The following is an 18,455-nucleotide window of genomic DNA, read 5'->3' as shown; positions in this document are numbered from 1 at the left end:
AGAAGTGCTCCCTTCACTCAAGAGGCCAGGGAACTTCTTGATACCTATCAGCCAAAAGCTGGCATGGACTCTAGATTGGTATCTACTGTGTCCTTCACAAGCAGGCCACTGCCTGAACCACCCCCTCCTCCACTGTCATCCTAACCTCTTAGGCTTCAGGTCTTTCCTGCACTACCTCCTTTAAGATCTCCATCATCAAGTGTTGTAGAATCGACTCCCAAAAGCCACTCTCCAGCCACACCCTCTCAGGGACATGCCTCAGGAGCTCATAACCTTACACTTGTCCATCCTGGAGCCCCCACTTGGTTTTTAGGGCACCAGAGACAGCTACTTAAGCATCACAAAATGGGGTACTTGGAGCCAGGGAGCAGTGAGCTGTGTCTGGGGAGAAGCCCTTGTGGTTGTGCCCTCCTTGACACATCCATGGGCTGGTGCCCAAAGCCCAAGATCTCGAGCATGCAACCTCAGGGCACCTCCCTTCTTCTATCCCCTTAGGATCCAGAGGAGACCCCCGCTCCAGAACCTTCTCGTTTCTTCGCATTGCTCCTGTTGGCCGCGTGAGGGCGTACCCTGTGTTAGTTCAGACAAATTAAAGCCCCTCCTGCAGGTAGGCCTGTGGTCCCCTGAGGCCAGACCTAACTCGGGTGCCTGAGGAGCACCCTTGGCTACTGCCTGCAAAGCTCTGGGCCTTGGGGTCTCGCCCGGGGCCCGTGATAATCGTTTCCAAACCGGGCGCCCCCCTCCTCCACGCCGGTGCAGCCTGGGGTGCACACCTCTGTGCCCCTCCGCCGAGCTCCTCCTAGGTGCAGGCTGCCTCTGCGCCGCACAGCGGGCTCGGACCCTGGCCAGGGCACACTGCTGAGGGTGCACCCGCGCCCAGAAGCCGCGGGCGGAGGAGGCAGCGGCCGCAGAAGGCACTCCAAGAAGCACAAGTTGGCGCTGGCCTGGGCCCAGGCTGTTGTTGTTCTCAACGTGGTCCGCCACGGGGAAATAAAAGCGGAGCGGGGCGCGCTCTCCGCCAGAGCGCAGCGCGCACGCCCAGAGCTTCGGAGCCGGCGCAGCCACGCCGCGCTCCCCGCAGGCTCTCCGCATCCCACCCCCGAGCCCCGCCGCGGCCGGCCCGGCCCCCGCCCGCGCCCCAGCCCTGCCGCCCGGTCCTAGGCCCGGCCGCGGCCGCTCCCGCCTGGAGCCGCCGCGCGCCCCCAGCCCCCCGGCGTCGCCGAGGCCCCTCGCCTTCCTCTTCCCGGCGCGGCCCCCAGGCTACCGCGCGCCGCCTGCCACTAACCCGCTGGCCACCATGTCCGTGGAGCTGGAGGAGGCCCTGCCGCCGACGAGCGCCGACGGGACGGCCCGCAAGACGGCCAAGGCGAGCGGCCCTGCGGCGCCCGCGCAGCCCAAGAGAAGGAAGAACCGCAAGAAGAACCAGCCGGGCAAGTACAGCCAGCTGGTGGTGGAGACCATCCGCAGGCTGGGTGAGCGCGGCGGCTCGTCTCTGGCGCGCATCTACGCCGAGGCCAGGAAGGTGGCGTGGTTCGACCAGCAGAACGGGCGCACCTACCTCAAATACTCGATCCGGGCGCTGGTGCAGAACGACACGCTGCTGCAGGTGAAGGGCACCGGCGCCAACGGCTCCTTCAAGCTGAACCGCAAGAAGCTGGAGGGCGGTGCGGAGCGGCGCGGAGCCTCCGCGGCCAGCAGCCCCGCGCCCAAGGCGCGCACGGCGGCGGCGGACAGGACGCCGGCCAGGCCGCAGCCCGAGCGGCGCGCGCACAAGGCCAAGAAGGCGGCGGCTGCCGGCGCGAAGAAGGTGAAGAAGGCGGCCAAACCCAACGTGCCCAAGGTGCCCAAGGGCCGCAAGTGACGCCCGACGGTCTGGCGACGTTGACAAGTTTTCCGTCTCTACCCCGCAGCGTACCGGTTCGGTTCGGTTCGGTACGGTTCGGCCTGGCCCAGGTCCCCACTCCCTGTCCTTTTCCTGCCCCTCCCCCAGCGATGCTACGTTCTGTTTGCTTTAGGTTTTTGAAACGGCCCTGGCGACGCCTCCATTGGCTCTCACCCTTGGCAACGGCCGTCGTCATGGTTACCGGCCCGGCGGCGCCAATGGCCTGGCGGCGCCTGCCTGCCGTGCCCGCCGCTGGCCACCCCGCGCTCCGGTTGCGCGGCGCCTTGCTCCGCCCGCCGCCCTCCTGGGGCGCAATAAACGGTTCCAACCTTGACCCTTGTCGTTGTCTCGTGGGCGCTGGAGGCTCCGGGGGTGGGGGTGGGGCTCCTGCGGGGGGAGTCGAGGTTCCTAAGCTCAGCTAGGCAACTAGCCGGCCGCGCTGGCAGAAGTGGGACAGCTGTGCCCTGAGACAGCTGGCCAGTGGAGAGCACAGCACCTACAAGAAATGTTAAGAGAGTGGGCTCCCAGCCTTGGGTCTCCGCACTGACCAGCATGTACAGGATAGCTGTCCACATGTTGGGGATTAAACCTCAGGATCCAGTCTAACAATAGACAATTTTGCCAAATGGAAGACCTGCAAAGTTCTAGAGCAGTATGTACACATGTAAGGTGTAGGAGTGAGCTGGAGCCAGGGTTGGTGAGAGATACAGAGTGCTCGTTCCCTGTATCACTTTTTTTTTTTTTAAGTGGGGAAGGGGCTTGGGGCAATGGCTGAGGGTGGGAAGGGACCAGCGTTTCTTGGCTGATGTGATCATGAGGCAGACTCAGCCACCTGAACAAAGTGGTCACTTCACTGCCTCTTGAAGTCTGGTACCTGACTGAAGAAGGTTCCCTGCAAAAGGCATGGCCAGGTACCATGTTGAATTGGGCTCTACCATCCCCAAGCTGGCTCACCCCCAAATGGCTCAGCCCCTGTCCACAGGGTCATGATGGGCTAGACCTTGGAAACAACCTTACCCGATTCCACGGGTATTTTTGAGGTTTCCTGAAAGCTAAGAGTTGGCTTGTCTGCCTGAGTGTTCCCAGTACTCCACAGCCAGCACTGTGACTCTTATCCAAGTGCCTGGTAAAATCCCTAACCTGTCTCCTGCCTGCCCTGCAATAACCCTCTTTTTGTGAACTCTGGGGCTTCTTGGTGCCTTTCAAATTGTCATTATTACCTCATTCTATAACTCCCAACTCTGCACACCTGCCTTCCAGGGGCTTACCCCTCACGTGTCCATCCCTTGTAACTTAGCATCCCATTCCTTGGAGATGCTGGTTTTTGGCTTCTGACTTCCACCCCATGCCCAAGTGTAGGCCCTCCTAGACACTTAAGTACCCAGAGTAGTCCTCAATAGGTGTCTAAGGTTTTCTATCGCTGTGATGAAACACCATGACCTTCGCAATATGGGGAAGAAAGGGTTTATTTGGCTTACATATCCTAAGTCTCAATCTATTGAGGGATGCCAAGGCAGGAAACTGGAGGCAGAAACCGATGCAGAGGTCATGGAGGAATGCTGCTTGCTGGCTTACTCCTCATGGCTTCCTCAATTTGCTTTCTTGTAGAACCCAGTACCACTAGGGATGATACAACCCATTAGGTGCTGGGCCCTCCCCCGTCAATCACTAAGAAAATGCCCTACAGGCTTGCCTACAGCCTATTGTTATGGAGGCATTTTCTCGCTTGAGGTTCCCTCCTCTCAGATGACTCTAGCTCCTGTCAAGATGACAAAACTATCCAGCACTGTAGGTCAAGGCCCCTGAGAATTGTAAATGTCCTTTGGGGACCAAGCCCACCTTAGTGTTGGGTTACAGGGCTGGCAGAATACTGAACCCCTCCAGCCCCAGGGGTAGTCATGTGACCTAAGACCTGGCCAGTGAGTGCTTAAGTCGGTTGTCAACTTGGCTTCAGTGGTTGAGACAGAGATGGGTTCAGTGCCAACAACTGGAAGGCTTCTCTGGGCACTACTGAGAAACAGCTGCTCTTCCCTGAGGACCGCTAAATGGTAGCAATGTAAGTCCAGGGTTGCTTGTGGGAGAGGCTGCCTGAGAAAGAATCAAGATTGGGGTGCTGGAGGCAGGAAATGGACACCTGCCTAAAGTCCTGAATGGAGCTCCTAGGCCTCACCACCCTAGGACTGCTGCATGGCTCTGCAGAGAAGTCTGTTAGAGTTGGGTTTCTGACAGCTGCGTTCTGACCTCCAAACTCCTTTGATTACCTTTTCTCGCCACATCTCTGGACTTTGACATTTCTTCAAATGGTTGTTCTTCTAAACCATCTGCCCAGGGTCCCCAATCACTCCCTACCTGCTCATCCAGACTCACCTCTTAGGCCTGCCAACTTAGTTACCTCCACACTGAGTTCACCCAAGTAAACTTGAAAAAAAGAGGCTTCCCAAGTTAAGGCTATATGACCCTAGCCAGCCACTCCTGACAATTTGCAGTGAGCCAGGAGCTCGGAGGGGGGTTCTTCAGTCTCCTCCAACTCAGAGGAGAATGTGGGCAAGAGGGGACGTAACCGATGCAACTATTGAGCCCTTGGGAGGCGACACCGTCAGCCAATGGCCAGGTTCCTCCTGACATTATATTCTGCTCCTGAACTGAGGAAGTCTAGGATCTATTTCCTTAATATGTCCTGATCTTGGCCCCAATGACCCTGGATTCCATTTGAACACAGATGACACCTGGCTAAGGAAAAAGGTTTTCTGGTTGAGGTAGCCCAATATAGCCAAGAGCAGAGGACTTACAATACATAAAGCAGCCTAGGCCTGAGTGCTGCCTCTCCACACCCACTAATGGGAAGGGCTGGGTGAAGGCTGAGGCTGAAGGTGCTAGACCTGGCTTCATGGGGGCTTTTGGTTGGAGGACAAAGATTGTTCTCTCCAAGCCAGAGTTTCCTCACGTAGAGTCAAGGCTGGGTTACTTGTGACTGTGCACCTGCAAACAGGTTACCACCTTGTGAGCTCCCAAATCTCAGGTATTCTTTGGGGGTCTCAAGGTCTGCCTTTTTCCTGGCCTTGGGACAGCCCTGCAGACACTACTAAGCCCTTGTCCTGAGTACTGCAGCTATAGTGGCCACAGGCTGGAGTCTCCGTGTCTGGACCATCCTGTCCTGGACTTGTGCCTCTGCCGGGTACGGCTCAGAGCTGAGCACGGGCGTTGGGAGGGGTGGTGCCGAAGACCTTGTGTCACGTACCTGGTGAGTCAGTTCTGTGTGGTGTAGCCCAGTACTCATTAGGCATTCTGGCCTTGCCAGCCGTCCTGAGGCAGCAGTGTGGCTCTGATCCTTCACGGCAAGTGCCATTCTGGCCACTTGCCACAGGATGGAGGCTGCAACCCTGGTGGGGGTACTGAAGGACAAAGTGAGAGCTTACGTGTCAAGAGCCGCACTTAACTGGACAGCCCTTCCGGACAGTGTCAGGCTGGGGACAGAACAGAGAAGTCAGCAACTTCTGGGTAGGGACTAACACAGGCCTGAGGTCTGGAAGATGCTTCTGGGGAGTGAGGAGCAGCAGCAGAGGGAAGCAGAAGCTGAGGGGGCACAGGAGCGGATGCAGGAGTCTGACTTACTATGGCCATTCTGCAAGCATGTCTTCATGACAGTTGGAATGTGAAGCCACAGCAGGCAGGAACCCCACTACCTGAGATGGGACTCCATCACAGTGTGAAACCTGTCACGGCAATGAGAGCATCTTGGAGAAGTCCAGACCCCTGTTCTCTGTTCCTGGTCACAGAAAGGCTGGGGAGAATGGTGCCAGGCTCTGGACCTCAGGAGAGTCAGCAGATAAGCAAATGACATGGCAATTTCCTTCTGACTCTGGCAGGAATCTGCCCAGTAGCCCACCCAGACAGGAAATGGGCAAACAAGGTTGTTTGGGCACAGAAAATGAAGTGTATGGCATGAGGGAAGGAGAGTATATTAGTCCAGGTTCTCTAGAGGAACAGAACTGATAGAATGAGTCTATATACAGAGAAAGGGGATTTATTAGAATGGCTTACAGGCTGTGGTCCAGCTAGTCCAACAATGGCTGTCTGCCAATGGAAGGTTCAAGAATCCAGTTCAGTCCATGAGACTGGATGTCTCAGCTGGTCTTCAGTACATGCTAGATGCTGAAGAAGGTTCTAATGCTATGAAGGGATGGACTTGCCAGCAAGAGCAAGCAGGCAAAGAGAGCGAGCTTCCTTCTTCCATGTCCTTTATATAGACTGCCAGCAGGTGTGGCCCAGATTAAAGATGTTTTCTTCCCACCTCAAAAATCCAGATTAGAAGTGGGTCTCCCACTTCAAACGACTTAATTAAGCAAAGATCCCTCACAAGTGTGCCCAGCCATTTGGGTTTTAGTTACTTCCAGATGTAGTCAAGTTGACAACCAAGAATAGCCATCAAAAATTACCTTAAATTTGTATCAATATAGAAAAAGCCATACCAATGTAAAATATTTGAAATTAATAGTTGCTTTTTAGTTTAAAGTAGATTCAGTAACCTACCCTTTTATCCTATCATTCCTATGTCTTTTTTCTTTTCAGAAAGAGATCCTTGGATCCAACCCCCCTTGTGTGGTCTCCTCCCTTACCATGACCAGTGACAATTTGTCACTGAAAGGGCCAAGCAGATGTCGTAACAGGCTGTCCAGTCTTCTCTCAGAGATCAGTCCTCAATTTCAGTTTCCTGAGACTTAAGCAAGCAGCTTCCTTGCAGTAGCTCCCTTTCTTCACATATTCTGGTCGCTCAAGGTTCAGCCAGTTGTTTACTGTCTGGGACCCCTCACCAACTTAGAGATACGTGCATGGGTCAATGTGAACGTGCGAGGCCAGCCAGCCCCCAGGGCAGCTCAGGACAAAGCCTGGGATTTGTCCAGGCCTGCCCCCCAAATGATAACTGTAACCCCTAACCAGTAAATTCAAAGGTTACACACCCTCACCCAGTCATATAATACCAAGGCTTGTACCACCCTGTTTGCGGTTTTTCCCTTTAAAAACCCCTCACCTTGAGAGCTCAGGGCTGTCCTCCTCCACCTGCTGTATTGAGTTTGGGCATGGACCAAGCCTGGGCTTGCTTGTTATCAATAAACCCCTTTGTGTTTTGCATCGGATATTGGCTCTGTGGTGGTCTTGCTCGGGGATCGTGCGATGTGGCCACAACATCATCAACCCCCCCTAAATGATGACAAACATCATAATCCACCGAATAACCAAAAACCATTTACCATACATCTTGGGAATGTGGGCATCATATTCTTGAAATTGCATCCTGTTGGCTAGGGCTGATGGCATCTTTAGGGAACCCTGAGAAAATTCACATAATGATCAAGTCCTGGGAGCGCTAGCTGTGTCATTTTTTGTCCAGTCTCTGTGTAATGGGAAAGTGCAGGGCTTGTCTGAAGTCCTGGCTGGAGTAGTCTGTGAGGTTGGACCATCTCAGCTAGCAGCTTTGAAGTTGTTCTGGATGCAGAATGTTGAGGAAAATGCAACAGAGGCATTTTGAGGCTGGGTCACCTGGCTACTTATCTTTATTGGTGTCTGGTCCTTTTTTTCTGAAACCCATTAACTTTTGAAGTTAACATATATATCTGTAATAACACAAGTATGGAATGTGTGGTGTGTACAAGTCAGCTAAAGATGATTTTTTTGTTTTATGTTTGAACAGGTAAAAGGCATCTTTCAACTTTATAAGTCCATTCGGACTGTATAACTAAACTGTAATAGAAATCTCCATCCATCCATATGAGAGGATGGCAGGTAATAATAAGTCATGAGAACTCTGTAGCCAACAAGATTTATCACATCTCGTCCGTTCTCAGAGTTGCTTCCATAGGTGAGGGATCAGCATACATGTCACCTGTCCTGTAGTCTTTCTTTTTTCATGTCTGCAGTCAAGATTTTTAGGAGGTCTTCCCAGATCAAATCTAATCTTCACTAATTTTGAAGAGAACCAAAGCTTTTGCTTCCTGTGGAAACAACGGCCCATACTGATCATCAATCAAGCAAACACTCTACAGGCCAATCTTGTGGTAGTGTTTTCTTTATTCCTCCTTCTAAAATGACCCCGGTTTGTGTCAAATTCACGTAACACTAACCAGCACACCCAGCAAAGGCTGTCTCACACTGGAGAGGCTGAGAATCTTGCAGTTATTCAGTCGATGAGGCTGTCTGTCTGAGCAGTCCTAGGCTGGCACTGAGCCGGAATGGATCCCTGGAGAGCTGCTGGTCTTCTGTCCGCATTAGAATCCCAGAGAAGCTGGTATTGCAGCAGCAGGAAGGATGGACTTGCCAGTGAGTGAGGGCAAGCTGGCAAATGCAGTCTCCTTCTTCTGTGTCCTTCTGTCTGAGCTGACACGTGGTACTGCCCAGATTTCAGGTGTGTCTTCCTGCTTTACACAATCTGATCAAGAAAACCCCTCACAGGCATGCCCCGCAGCCTGGGGTGTAGTTAATTCCAGATGTGGTCAAGATGCGTCACCACATGAGAGGAATTCAAAAGCAACTGGGAAAGAGAAAATGACCCTGGGAATCCAGGGTCCACTGGGACAGGAAACAGAAGTAACAGCCATGGCGGAGGGGAAAGGAGCATGAAGCAGAGCAAACCGTTTTAGAACGAACTAACAACACAGGGACAGGAGGGGCCCCAGAGCCGGAGTCCACCAGAGGAACTCTGGTGTGTGGTGGTATTTTAAATAAAGTTGCTTGGGGTCAGAGCTATTAGAGCCATAGCAAGTGAGTGGCAGTGGTGGTGTACGTCTTTAAGGTGGTGTACGCCTCTGTAATTACTCATTTGCTAGAAGTTATGGCCATCATGGGTATACCTGCACAAATCAAAACTGATAATGCTCCATCATATGTCTCTGTTAAAATGATACAATTTTTTGCTTATTACAATATAAAGCATATGCCGGGCGGTGGTGGCGCACGCCTTTAATCCCAGCACTCGGGAGGCAGAGCCAGGCGGATCTCTGTGAGTTCGAGGCCAGCCTGGGCTACCAAGTGAGTTCCAGGAAAGGCGCAAAGCTACACAGAGAAACCCTGTCTCGAAAAACCAAAAAAAAAATAAAAAATAAAAAAAAAATAAAGCATATTACAGGCATACCACATAATCCTACAGGTCAAGCAGTTATAGAAAGATCAAACAGAACTCTAAAGGATATGTTAAATAAACAGAAAGGGATAACAAAAACCCCCAGAAACAGACTGCATAATGCTCTATTAACTTTGAATTTTTTTTTTTCCGTTTTTCGAGACAGGGTTTCTCTGTGTAGCTTTGCGCCTTTCCTGGGACTCGCTTGGTAGCCCAGGCTGGCCTCAAACTCACAGAGATCCACCTGGCTCTGCCTCCCGAGTGCTGGGATTAAAGGCGTGCGCCACCACCGCCCGGCAACTTTGTATTTTCTTAATGCCAATGAGAAAGGAACAACAGCTGCAGAGAGACATTGGATAATAGAAAAAACTACAGAATTAAATCAGCCTATATACTTTAAGGATGTGCTGACCTCAGAATGGAAACCAGGGTATGTGTTACGTTGGGGACGAGGTTTTGCTTTTGTTTCTACAGGAGAAGATAAGTCGTGGGTACCATCAAAATTGATAAAGGTTCGATTTGAACAAGAGAAACCTCTTAATTAGAGGAGGTGATAGTTCATCAACCAACATGAACATCCAATTTAAACTAACTTATACCAGTAACACATGACTTTTCATTTAATCAGATAATAACTTGCCAAAAAGGAACATCCCCAAAATTAGTCTTGGGGAAAGGTTTTTGTTTTTGTCTTTTAGGAGAATGAAGGTTAAGGAATCTGAACAACACTGGACAAATGAGACAACTGATCAGCTTTGAACTACAAGGTGCTCAGAGTAATTTTGAGATGACTAGCTGAGATGATCCAGTCTCAAAGACTACTTGAATAAGGACTTGAGATAAACCCTGAACTTTGGCATTATACACAGACTGGATAATGAAGGATATGGTTACCTTTCCTAGAATTTGACAATTAACCTAAAATTTTTCTTTCAGGATAAAGATAACTTCGCCCATACCCAGCAGGAAGCAATTTTAAGAATACGACACCCACATTCCCAAAGAGGTGGTGTGGGGCAGGTGGTTTTTTGGTCTTTTTAATGGGTTTTGGGTCTGGGATAATTTTCATTGTTTAGGGGGTTGGTTACAAGTTGTTGTCAAGGGTTAGGAAAAAGGCTAAGCAAAGGAGATTAGATTTAAGGTTCTTGTTAAAAAAAAAGAGAGAAAGAAAGAAAGAAGAAGAAAAAGACAATTACTAGTTTTAAGTATTTTACATTGGATTGGATTGTTTTATATTGTATACAAGTTATATATATTGGAATTGATATTGCTAGAAAATGCTATATGTATATTTCTAATTGTACTTATACCGTTCATTTAACAATGCAATTTTCTGATCCTTGAATGTTATTATTACCAACTTTTAGGATATAAAGAAATGAAAGTTAGTAGTTAGACATTACAATGGAACTTGTAGTCATATTAGATATGTTTTAAAAATTGAGCAGATATATTTTAGACAGGTCATCTTCAAACCCTTCAGAGATCTACAGAATATGGCATTTGACAGAGGGATGTGGAGAAGAACGGGATGCTCAGATGAAGCCATATATACACAGCCAAGAAGAATGGACTAGAAATTATTTAGACATTGTATATAGTTATTGTACTTTTGTATGTAGTTTTTCTTTTGTTAGTTATAACCTTTTTCTTTTTTTTTTCCTTTTTATTAAATTAGAAAAGGGGAAATGTGGTGGTATTTTAAATAAAGTTGCCTGGGGTCAGAGCTATTAGAGCCATAGCAAGTGCGTGGCAGTGGTGGTGTACGCCTTTAAGGACCTGGAGGGCGGTACATAGAGGCAGTGACGAGGCAGTCACATGATTGGGTTTACAACCAATCAGAAGCCAGAACAGAGAGACTAGAGAGACAGACACACAGGAAGGAGGGCTCCCTCTTTCGGAGAGCTCTCTTGGCTGAGGAGGATCCCTGAATCAGGAAGGGTGAGGCTCTTGGCTCTGACCTCTTGGCTTTCTTCTCTGAATCGGCTCTGTGTTTCTTGTCTGATAAGACCACTGAATTACATCTACACTGGTGTTTTATAGAACCCTGCCCCACTTTCCTCTTTTTGTCCGGGCAGGGTATCCTTCCTTGAGGGGAGCTCTTTTTCTCCTACCTGTAGGCTTTTCTTTCAGCTGTCCAATTACAACATCCAGAACAATGGAAGGACACAAAGAGCAAGAAACAGGGCCTGCCTCTGCTTTCCTGACTGGCCTAAATTCCAGACCCCTTTTCTTTTTTTTTTTTTTTTTTAAAGATTTATTTATTATATATACAATGTTCTGTTTGCATGTATCCCTGCAGGCCAGAAGAGGGAGCCAGATCTCATTATGGATGGTAGTGAGCCACCATGTGGGTGCTGGGAATTGAACTCAGGACCTCTGGAAGAACAGTCGGTGCTCTTAACCTCTGAGCCATCTCTCCAGCCCCTCCAGACCCCTTTTCATTTCCTGCTCTCAAGGACAGACACTGACTGCCTTTGGGAATGGGGGCATTGGGGTGGTGACCACTCTGGCCGTTTCCTGTAGAGAGGGGATAGTGTTTTAGGGTGTTGACTAGAGAAAAGGGTTCTCCTGGACAAATCCAGAGGGCTGCAATAGAACTTAACTGACTGTGTAGATCTGGGGTGCAGGACAGCCTTTTGGTGACAGGGTGCTATACAGGTGTAGTGGCATCTGTAACCTATGAAGTGAAACTGTTAGAGTAACGATAGTCTTACCCAAAAATGTGACTGAAAACAGTTGCACTGGGACATGGTAGCACAGGTCTTTAATCCCAGCTCTTGGGAGGCAGAGGCAGATGGATGTCTGTGATTTTGAGGCCAGCCTGGTCTATAGAGTTCCCTGACAGCTATGGTTGTGTAGAGAGACCCTGTCTTAACAAAACCAAACCAAACAAACAGCCCCAAGTGCATCAGCTTTGCTCTCATTAGACGAGCACAAGCAAGAAAACCACGTCAAATCAAACCTTCTGTGGGTGTGGGCAGAAGCTTCTGTCCCGCCAGTCAGCTCCCAAATAACCACACAGAGACTTAATACTAATTATAAATGCTCGGACAGAGACTTAATGTTCATTATAAATGCTTGGCCAATAGCTTCAGCTTGTTTCTAGCTAACTCTTATAACTTAAATGAGCCCATTTCTATTCATCTATGTGATACCCCGAGTCTTGCTCACCTCATGTATGTATTTCTCATCCTGCTCACTCTGCGTCTCATGGTTTCTTCTGAATCTGCCCTTCTTTTTCCCAGCATTCTCTCTGCCCCCAAAACCCTGTCTAGCTATCAGCCAATCAGCTTTTCATTAACAATGAGAGCAACACATCTTCACGATGTACAGGGGATTATTCCACAGCAGGTGGCCTTTGTCACAAGTGTCAGCCAGGCTGGTGATTTCCTAGACACTTGTGCTCATTGCAAAGTGGACACCCTGGGGAAGCTGCTCACCAGTCAGCTGGAGTTTAGAGGTGGGCCACCATGTTTCTAATCACCACCTCTTGGAGAACATTAAGAGACAAGGTTAGCTGGACAGTGGTGGTGCGAGCCTTTAATCCCAGCACTCAGGAGGCAGAAGCAGGTGGATCTCTGTGAGTTCAAGACCAACCAGGTCTACTGAACTAGTTCCAAGACAGCCAGGGCTACACAGAGAAACCCTGTCTCAAAAAAAACAAAAAACAAAACAAACAAGCAAAGAAAAAGGTGGGAAATGTTAGGGGATGGAGAGATGGCTCAAAGGTTAAGAGCACTGATTGCTCTTCCAGGGTCCTGAGTTCAAATCCTAGCAACCACATGGTGGCTCACAACCATCTATAAAGGGATCTGATGCCCTCTTCAGGCCTGCAGGCAAACATGCAGACAGAACACTGTATACATAATAAATAAATCTTTTTTAAAAAGTTTAAGAAAGAGAAAAGGTTAATGAAGAGATCTCAACATCATAATCAATGCCTTGCTCAGCGAGGTGAACTGCACCTGTGTACCAGTCTGAGCTACACACCAGGGCCCTGCAGTGTAGCTAGAGTTTTCCTGCCTGGCCCACAGTCAGGACAAATCTCTCTCACCCGCCAGTCCCACAGCTGCTCAGACCCAACCAAGTAAACACACAGAGACTTATGTTACTTATAAACTGTATGGCTGTGGCAGGCTTCTTGCTAACTGTTCTTATATCTTAAATCAACCCATTTCTATTAATCCATAAGTTGCCATGTGGCTCATGGCTTACCGGTATCTTAACATCTGCTTCTCATGGTGGTGGCTGGCAGCGTCCCTGTCTGAGCCTTCCTCCTCCCAGAATTCTCCTCTCTCCTTGTCCCGCCTATACTTCCTGCCTGGCTACTGGCCAATCAGTGTTTTATTTATTAACCAATCAGGGCAACATATTTAACATACAGAACATCCCACAGCACTGTGGTGCATAGGAAATGCTTAGGATGTTCACACGAGAGGTCACGAGTGAAATAGTATCCTTAGGCATTCCCTTCCAGCAGAACTGCCACCTCACCTCCCATGTATCAGATGTGCTCTTTGATAGGAATGGACACCAGAGGCCATGTCTAGGTGAAGTCAGGGTCCCATTCTCATTGGGGGCAGAAGTCAAATGTCATTCTCTAACTTACAGCCTAGGACGGAAATAAAATTCCCTTGGGTTTTATTTTGTATAATTGCTCAGCGATATCCCATAGGCATAAGACTGGTATTCTGAACAATGCAACCTAATCCTGTGAGTTTGACAACTGAGAACTTAATCTCCTCACTTTGTAGGGTACCAGGGGCAACTAGAACACTGAATGTCATTTGACTTTTTCAGAAGGGAGGTGTACCATCACCAGCAAAAATATGGGTAGACCTTGCCTCCAATTTCAGGAGGGCAGTCATGGGTTCACAGACAACTAAGATTCCATTCAAATTAGGAATCCTATGTTGGGCATGGGTACAAGCTCTCTACCAAGCAGTTAGAGGGGCCTAACAGCTCTACAATCGGAGAATCCATCTCCCCTGTCATCACGAGGAAATCCCTCCTTTGCCTCACAGTCTGAGGAAAAGCGTGCATTGGAGTATGATGGACTTGTTCAGACTCAGGCTATGTTTCCCCCTAAATTCCCTACTGTGTAACTTGAGCAGAGTTGATTTTCCTGAGACCTTATATCCATCCCCTTTTAGCTAAGAAGTTGAAGAGAGACTCAATTCCCTGGGAATTTTCCTCCTCAGATGCCCCACAAAGTAATGTCACTGGAGAAGGTCACGTGAAGACTTGACCAGTCCATGAAGTCCTGGGCTAATGCCAATCCAAACGAACAGAGACTGTCTCTGAATCCCTAGGTTAGGACTGTCCCTAGGATAGGACTAGCCCTAGGGTAGAACTGTCTAAGGGGCTCGTCCTGCCTTCAAGTTGGATCTTCCAAGGCAAATAAGGTCTGACTGCCAGGATGCAGGGAACACAGGAAAAGGCATCCTTCAAATCCAAGACAGAATTGTAAGTTGCCCTCACAGGATTTGAGAAGAACGTGGAGACCCCAGCCTCACTACACTAACCTCCATTTATTAGGTCTCTTCTGAACTCCCCAAATAGCAGACTCTTAGGGCCTAGAACATTCCTTCAAGAGTCTCTGACTGTGTGTGTGTGTGTGTGACAGAGTGTCCTAAGGGTTAGAGTTTTCATTGCTGTGATGAAACATCCTGACCAATAGTAACTTGGGGAGGAAAGGGTTTATTTGGCTTATACTTCCAAATCACTGTTCATTATTGAAGGAAGTCAGGACAGGAACTAACAGGCAGGAACCTGGAGGCAGGAGCTGATGCAGAGGCCATGGAGGAGTGCTGCTCACTGACTTGCTCCTCATAGCTTGCTCAGCCTGCTTTTTTTTTTTTTTTTAAGATTTTATTTACTTATTATGTATACAGTGTTCTGCCTGTAGACCAGAAGAGGGCGCCAGATCTCATTACAGACGGTTGTGAGCCACCGTGTGGTTGCTGGGAATTGAACTCAGGACCTCTGGAAGAGCAGCCAGTGCTCTTAGCTTCTGAGCCATCTCTCCAGCCCCTCAGCCTGCTTTCTTATAGAACCCAGGACCACCAGTTGGAGGATGGCACCACACAGAATGGCCTTGGTCCTCCCCCATCAATCGCTAGTAAAGAAAATGCCCTACAGGCTTGACTACAGCCCAGGAGGCATTTTGTTTTTTCTGGTTTTTCAAGACAGGGTTTCTCTGTGTAGTTTTGGTGCCATCCTGGATCTCGCTCTGTAGACCAGGCTGGCCTCAAACTCACAGAGATTCACCTGGCTCTGCCTCCCAAGTGCTGGGATTAAAGGTGTGTGCCACCACCGCCTGGCAGAGGAAGCATCTTCTTAATTTAGGTTCCCATCTCTCAAACGACTCTACCCTATGTCAAGTTGACATAAAACTAGCTAGTACATAGGTCTCTCCAAATAGCCCTAGCTAGCCCGGAACTCTTTATGGAAACCAGGCTGACCTTGAACTCACAGAGATCTTCCTGCTTCTGCCTCCCTGTTGGGAGCACAAAAGTCCTTATGCCCAAGATCACCAGGGAAACCAGAAATGTTAATCACACAGGGCTGTCTTCACAAAGGAGAAAATGAAGACCTGTTTTCCACCCAGAAGGCTGAGTGTTAATGACTTGGTGATCTTTGCTATCTGTAGGGCCGGACCTCATCCAAACCCCCCAGAATGTTTACCCTAGACTCATCTGTAAATGGACTTTACCTTTCCCAAATAACTGACTTAGAAGCTGAACATGAATGATAAATATTCAGCCAATAGCTCAGGCTTGTTACTAGCTAACTCATACATTTAAATTAACCCATATTTCTATTTATGCTTTACCACATGGCAGTACCTTTATTTATTTATTTTTTATTTATTTATTTATTTATTTTGGTTTTTTGAGACAGGGTTTCTCTGTGTAGCTTTGCGCCTTTCCTGGAACTCACTTGGTAGTCCAGGCTGGCCTCGAACTCACAGAGATCCACCTGGCTCTGCCTCCCGAGTGCTGGGATTAAAGGCATGTGCCACCACCGCCCGGCTGGCAGTACCTTTATTAGCATGGAATGTTCATCTCTTGCTCCCTCTGTGTCTGGCTGGCAACTCCTGACTCTGCCCTTCTCCTTCCCATCATCCTTAGTTTGGTCACCCTGCCCATACTTCCTGCCTGGCTACTGGCCAATTAGCATTTTATTAAACCAATTCAAGTGACAAATCCTTACAGTGTACAAGAGGATTATTCCACACCACTCACCCACCTCTCTTGACCTTTTTCTTTTGCTTTGTTTCTCAGTTAATAGAACCCATCCTTAGGGGAGATATCACATGTACTTTATAGCCTGCTGACCTCTATGCTATTTCAGTCAGAGACCACACCAGATCCTAGGCCCTTAAGCTGTAGAACCATTTTCATGGTTACATGTACTTGAGTAGCGCTTCAGTGTAATTATGCTTCCTTATACACTGGGGATTGTATTACACCAGTAAACTTTTGTTTTGTTTTGTTTTTTTGGTTTTTCAAGACAGGGTTTCTCTGTGTACCTTTGCGCCTTTCCTGGATCTCGCTCTGTAGACCAGGCTGGCCTCAAACTCACAAAGATCCTCCTGCCTCTGCCTCCCAAGTGCTGGGATTAAAGGCATACACCACTACCGCCTGGCTGTACACCAGGAAACTTTTTCCAAATTGTACTGTGTTTAAATATGCTTGCAATAAACTGCCTGATATCAGGCTCTCTAGAAATTTGAACCAGCACCAACTAAGTCAGACTGAACTGAATCTTCCTTTCTTGCCTCTTGCCGTTCATTTCCCTGCCAGCCATGTTGCTTGCAGGGGCCCCCACCCCTCCCAAGTGCTAGGATTAAAGGCATGAGGCACTATACACCCAGCCAATCACAACCTCTTAAGATTCAGAATTGGTCTGAGGCCCTCTGTTGTCTGAGGTTTAAATGGGTACTGTTTTTGATGGGGATGATATGTGGGATCCTTGAAATATATCAGGACTGATGAAGCAGCTGTATAGCACGGCCTATGTTTTCACTATCCACCCATATAGTGGGGTCTATGATCGTATCCAACAGATATATGCATAAACTCCCCCCTGATAGCAGGAACAACTCTGCTTAGCACTTGGAAAGGATATCACTGGCCAACAGAGGGGCAGCAATCTTAGGTACTACGAGGAAAGAGTACTCTCTACCTCACTGGCAGGCAAGAGGTTGCATAAAATTGCATTTTGAGTATTGGTCAGATATATCTTGAAAGGCTGTAGTGTGGCTGAACTGTGAGAAAGGCAATACTGACTACTGGGCTATCATAGCCACTAAGATATTGACCATGTGCGGTCTGACTGGTTGGGCTACCCTGGGCATCTTGAAAGCTGGAGTGGGAGCCTGGAGAGGGTATCCCAGGACTCATCAACATTCAAGTGATGGAGAGTGCTTCAGGGCATTAGATGAACATCTGACTTTCTGGTGATCACCTCCAGAATTAGAGCAGGGTCTGGTGAGAGCCTGGCCTTTCCCTTATGGCCTAATCTTTCTGAGGACATTCCTTCCAGAAGTTTCCTGGCAGTCTACAGAGAAAAAAACATCCCGCAGGAGACTTTTGGGATGACCCTCCAGAAGACTCTCATGATGGCCAATTGGTCATGATGAATTTCTTCTTCTAAAGAACTTATGTATAGGATTACCTTTCTCTCACCTGCCTTTCTGTTCTTGTGGTGGTTTGAATGAGAATGACCCCCATAGGCTCATATATGAGAATGCCTGGTCTCCAGCTGGTAGACTATTTGTTTGTTTGAGACAGGGTTTCTCTGTGTAGCTCTGGCTATCCTGGAACTCACTCTGTAGACCAGGCTAGCCTCAAACTCAAGAGATCCACCTGCCTCTGCCTCTTGAGTGCTGGGATTAAAGGCGTGCACTACCATTGCCTAACTGATGGACTGTTTGTAAAGGATTTGAAGGTGTGGCCTTAATGAAGGTGTGTCACTGGGGGTGGGCTTTGAAGTTTTAAAATCCCGCATCACTCCCAGTTAGCTCTCTCTTGCTTGTGCTTGTGGATCAGCTATGACCTCTTAGCTACTGCTCCAGTGCCATACCTGCCTGCCTGCCTTGTCTGCCTGCTACTGGGCTCCATGCCGTGATGGTCATGGACTCTGACCCTCTGAAAATGTAAGCCCCAATTAAAAGCTTTCTTTTATAAGTTGCCTTGGTCATGGTGTCTCTTTACAGCAATAGAACAGTAAGACACCATGCTGCAGGATGCAGAAATATGAAGTAGGAATTTGGCTGGCTATGACAAAGCTATACCTGGAAGAAGCCAAGGGCCTTCCAGAGGATAAAGCCAGGCTTAAGGAGTCTTGGTGATAATGGCTTTTGAATATTAGCCGTTTCCTATTATAGATTTCTCACGTGCTATTGTAGCTTTTCCATCCCTAAGAACAGTATGTTTGATCATTCATTGG

At 48.7% G+C, this 18,455-nt stretch overlaps 1 protein-coding gene across 1 annotated transcript; it reads left to right on the top strand.

Annotated features, from left to right (window-relative positions):
- The first annotated feature begins 1,169 nt into the window (after positions 1 to 1,169).
- LOC128098284 (histone H1.10) lies at positions 1,170 to 2,216 on the top strand. Its single transcript, XM_052719208.1, has one exon. The coding sequence runs from the start codon at positions 1,298 to 1,300 to the stop codon at positions 1,859 to 1,861; it is 564 nt and encodes a 187-aa protein (XP_052575168.1). The 5' UTR covers positions 1,170 to 1,297; the 3' UTR covers positions 1,862 to 2,216.
- The last annotated feature ends 16,239 nt before the right edge of the window (positions 2,217 to 18,455 follow it).

Source organism: Peromyscus californicus, unplaced genomic scaffold (assembly GCF_007827085.1).
Source record: "Peromyscus californicus insignis strain IS unplaced genomic scaffold, ASM782708v3 Scaffold_6__1_contigs__length_162567912, whole genome shotgun sequence".
Taxonomy (NCBI): domain Eukaryota; kingdom Metazoa; phylum Chordata; class Mammalia; order Rodentia; family Cricetidae; genus Peromyscus; species Peromyscus californicus.
This window is presented reverse-complemented; position numbering and strand designations above follow the sequence as displayed.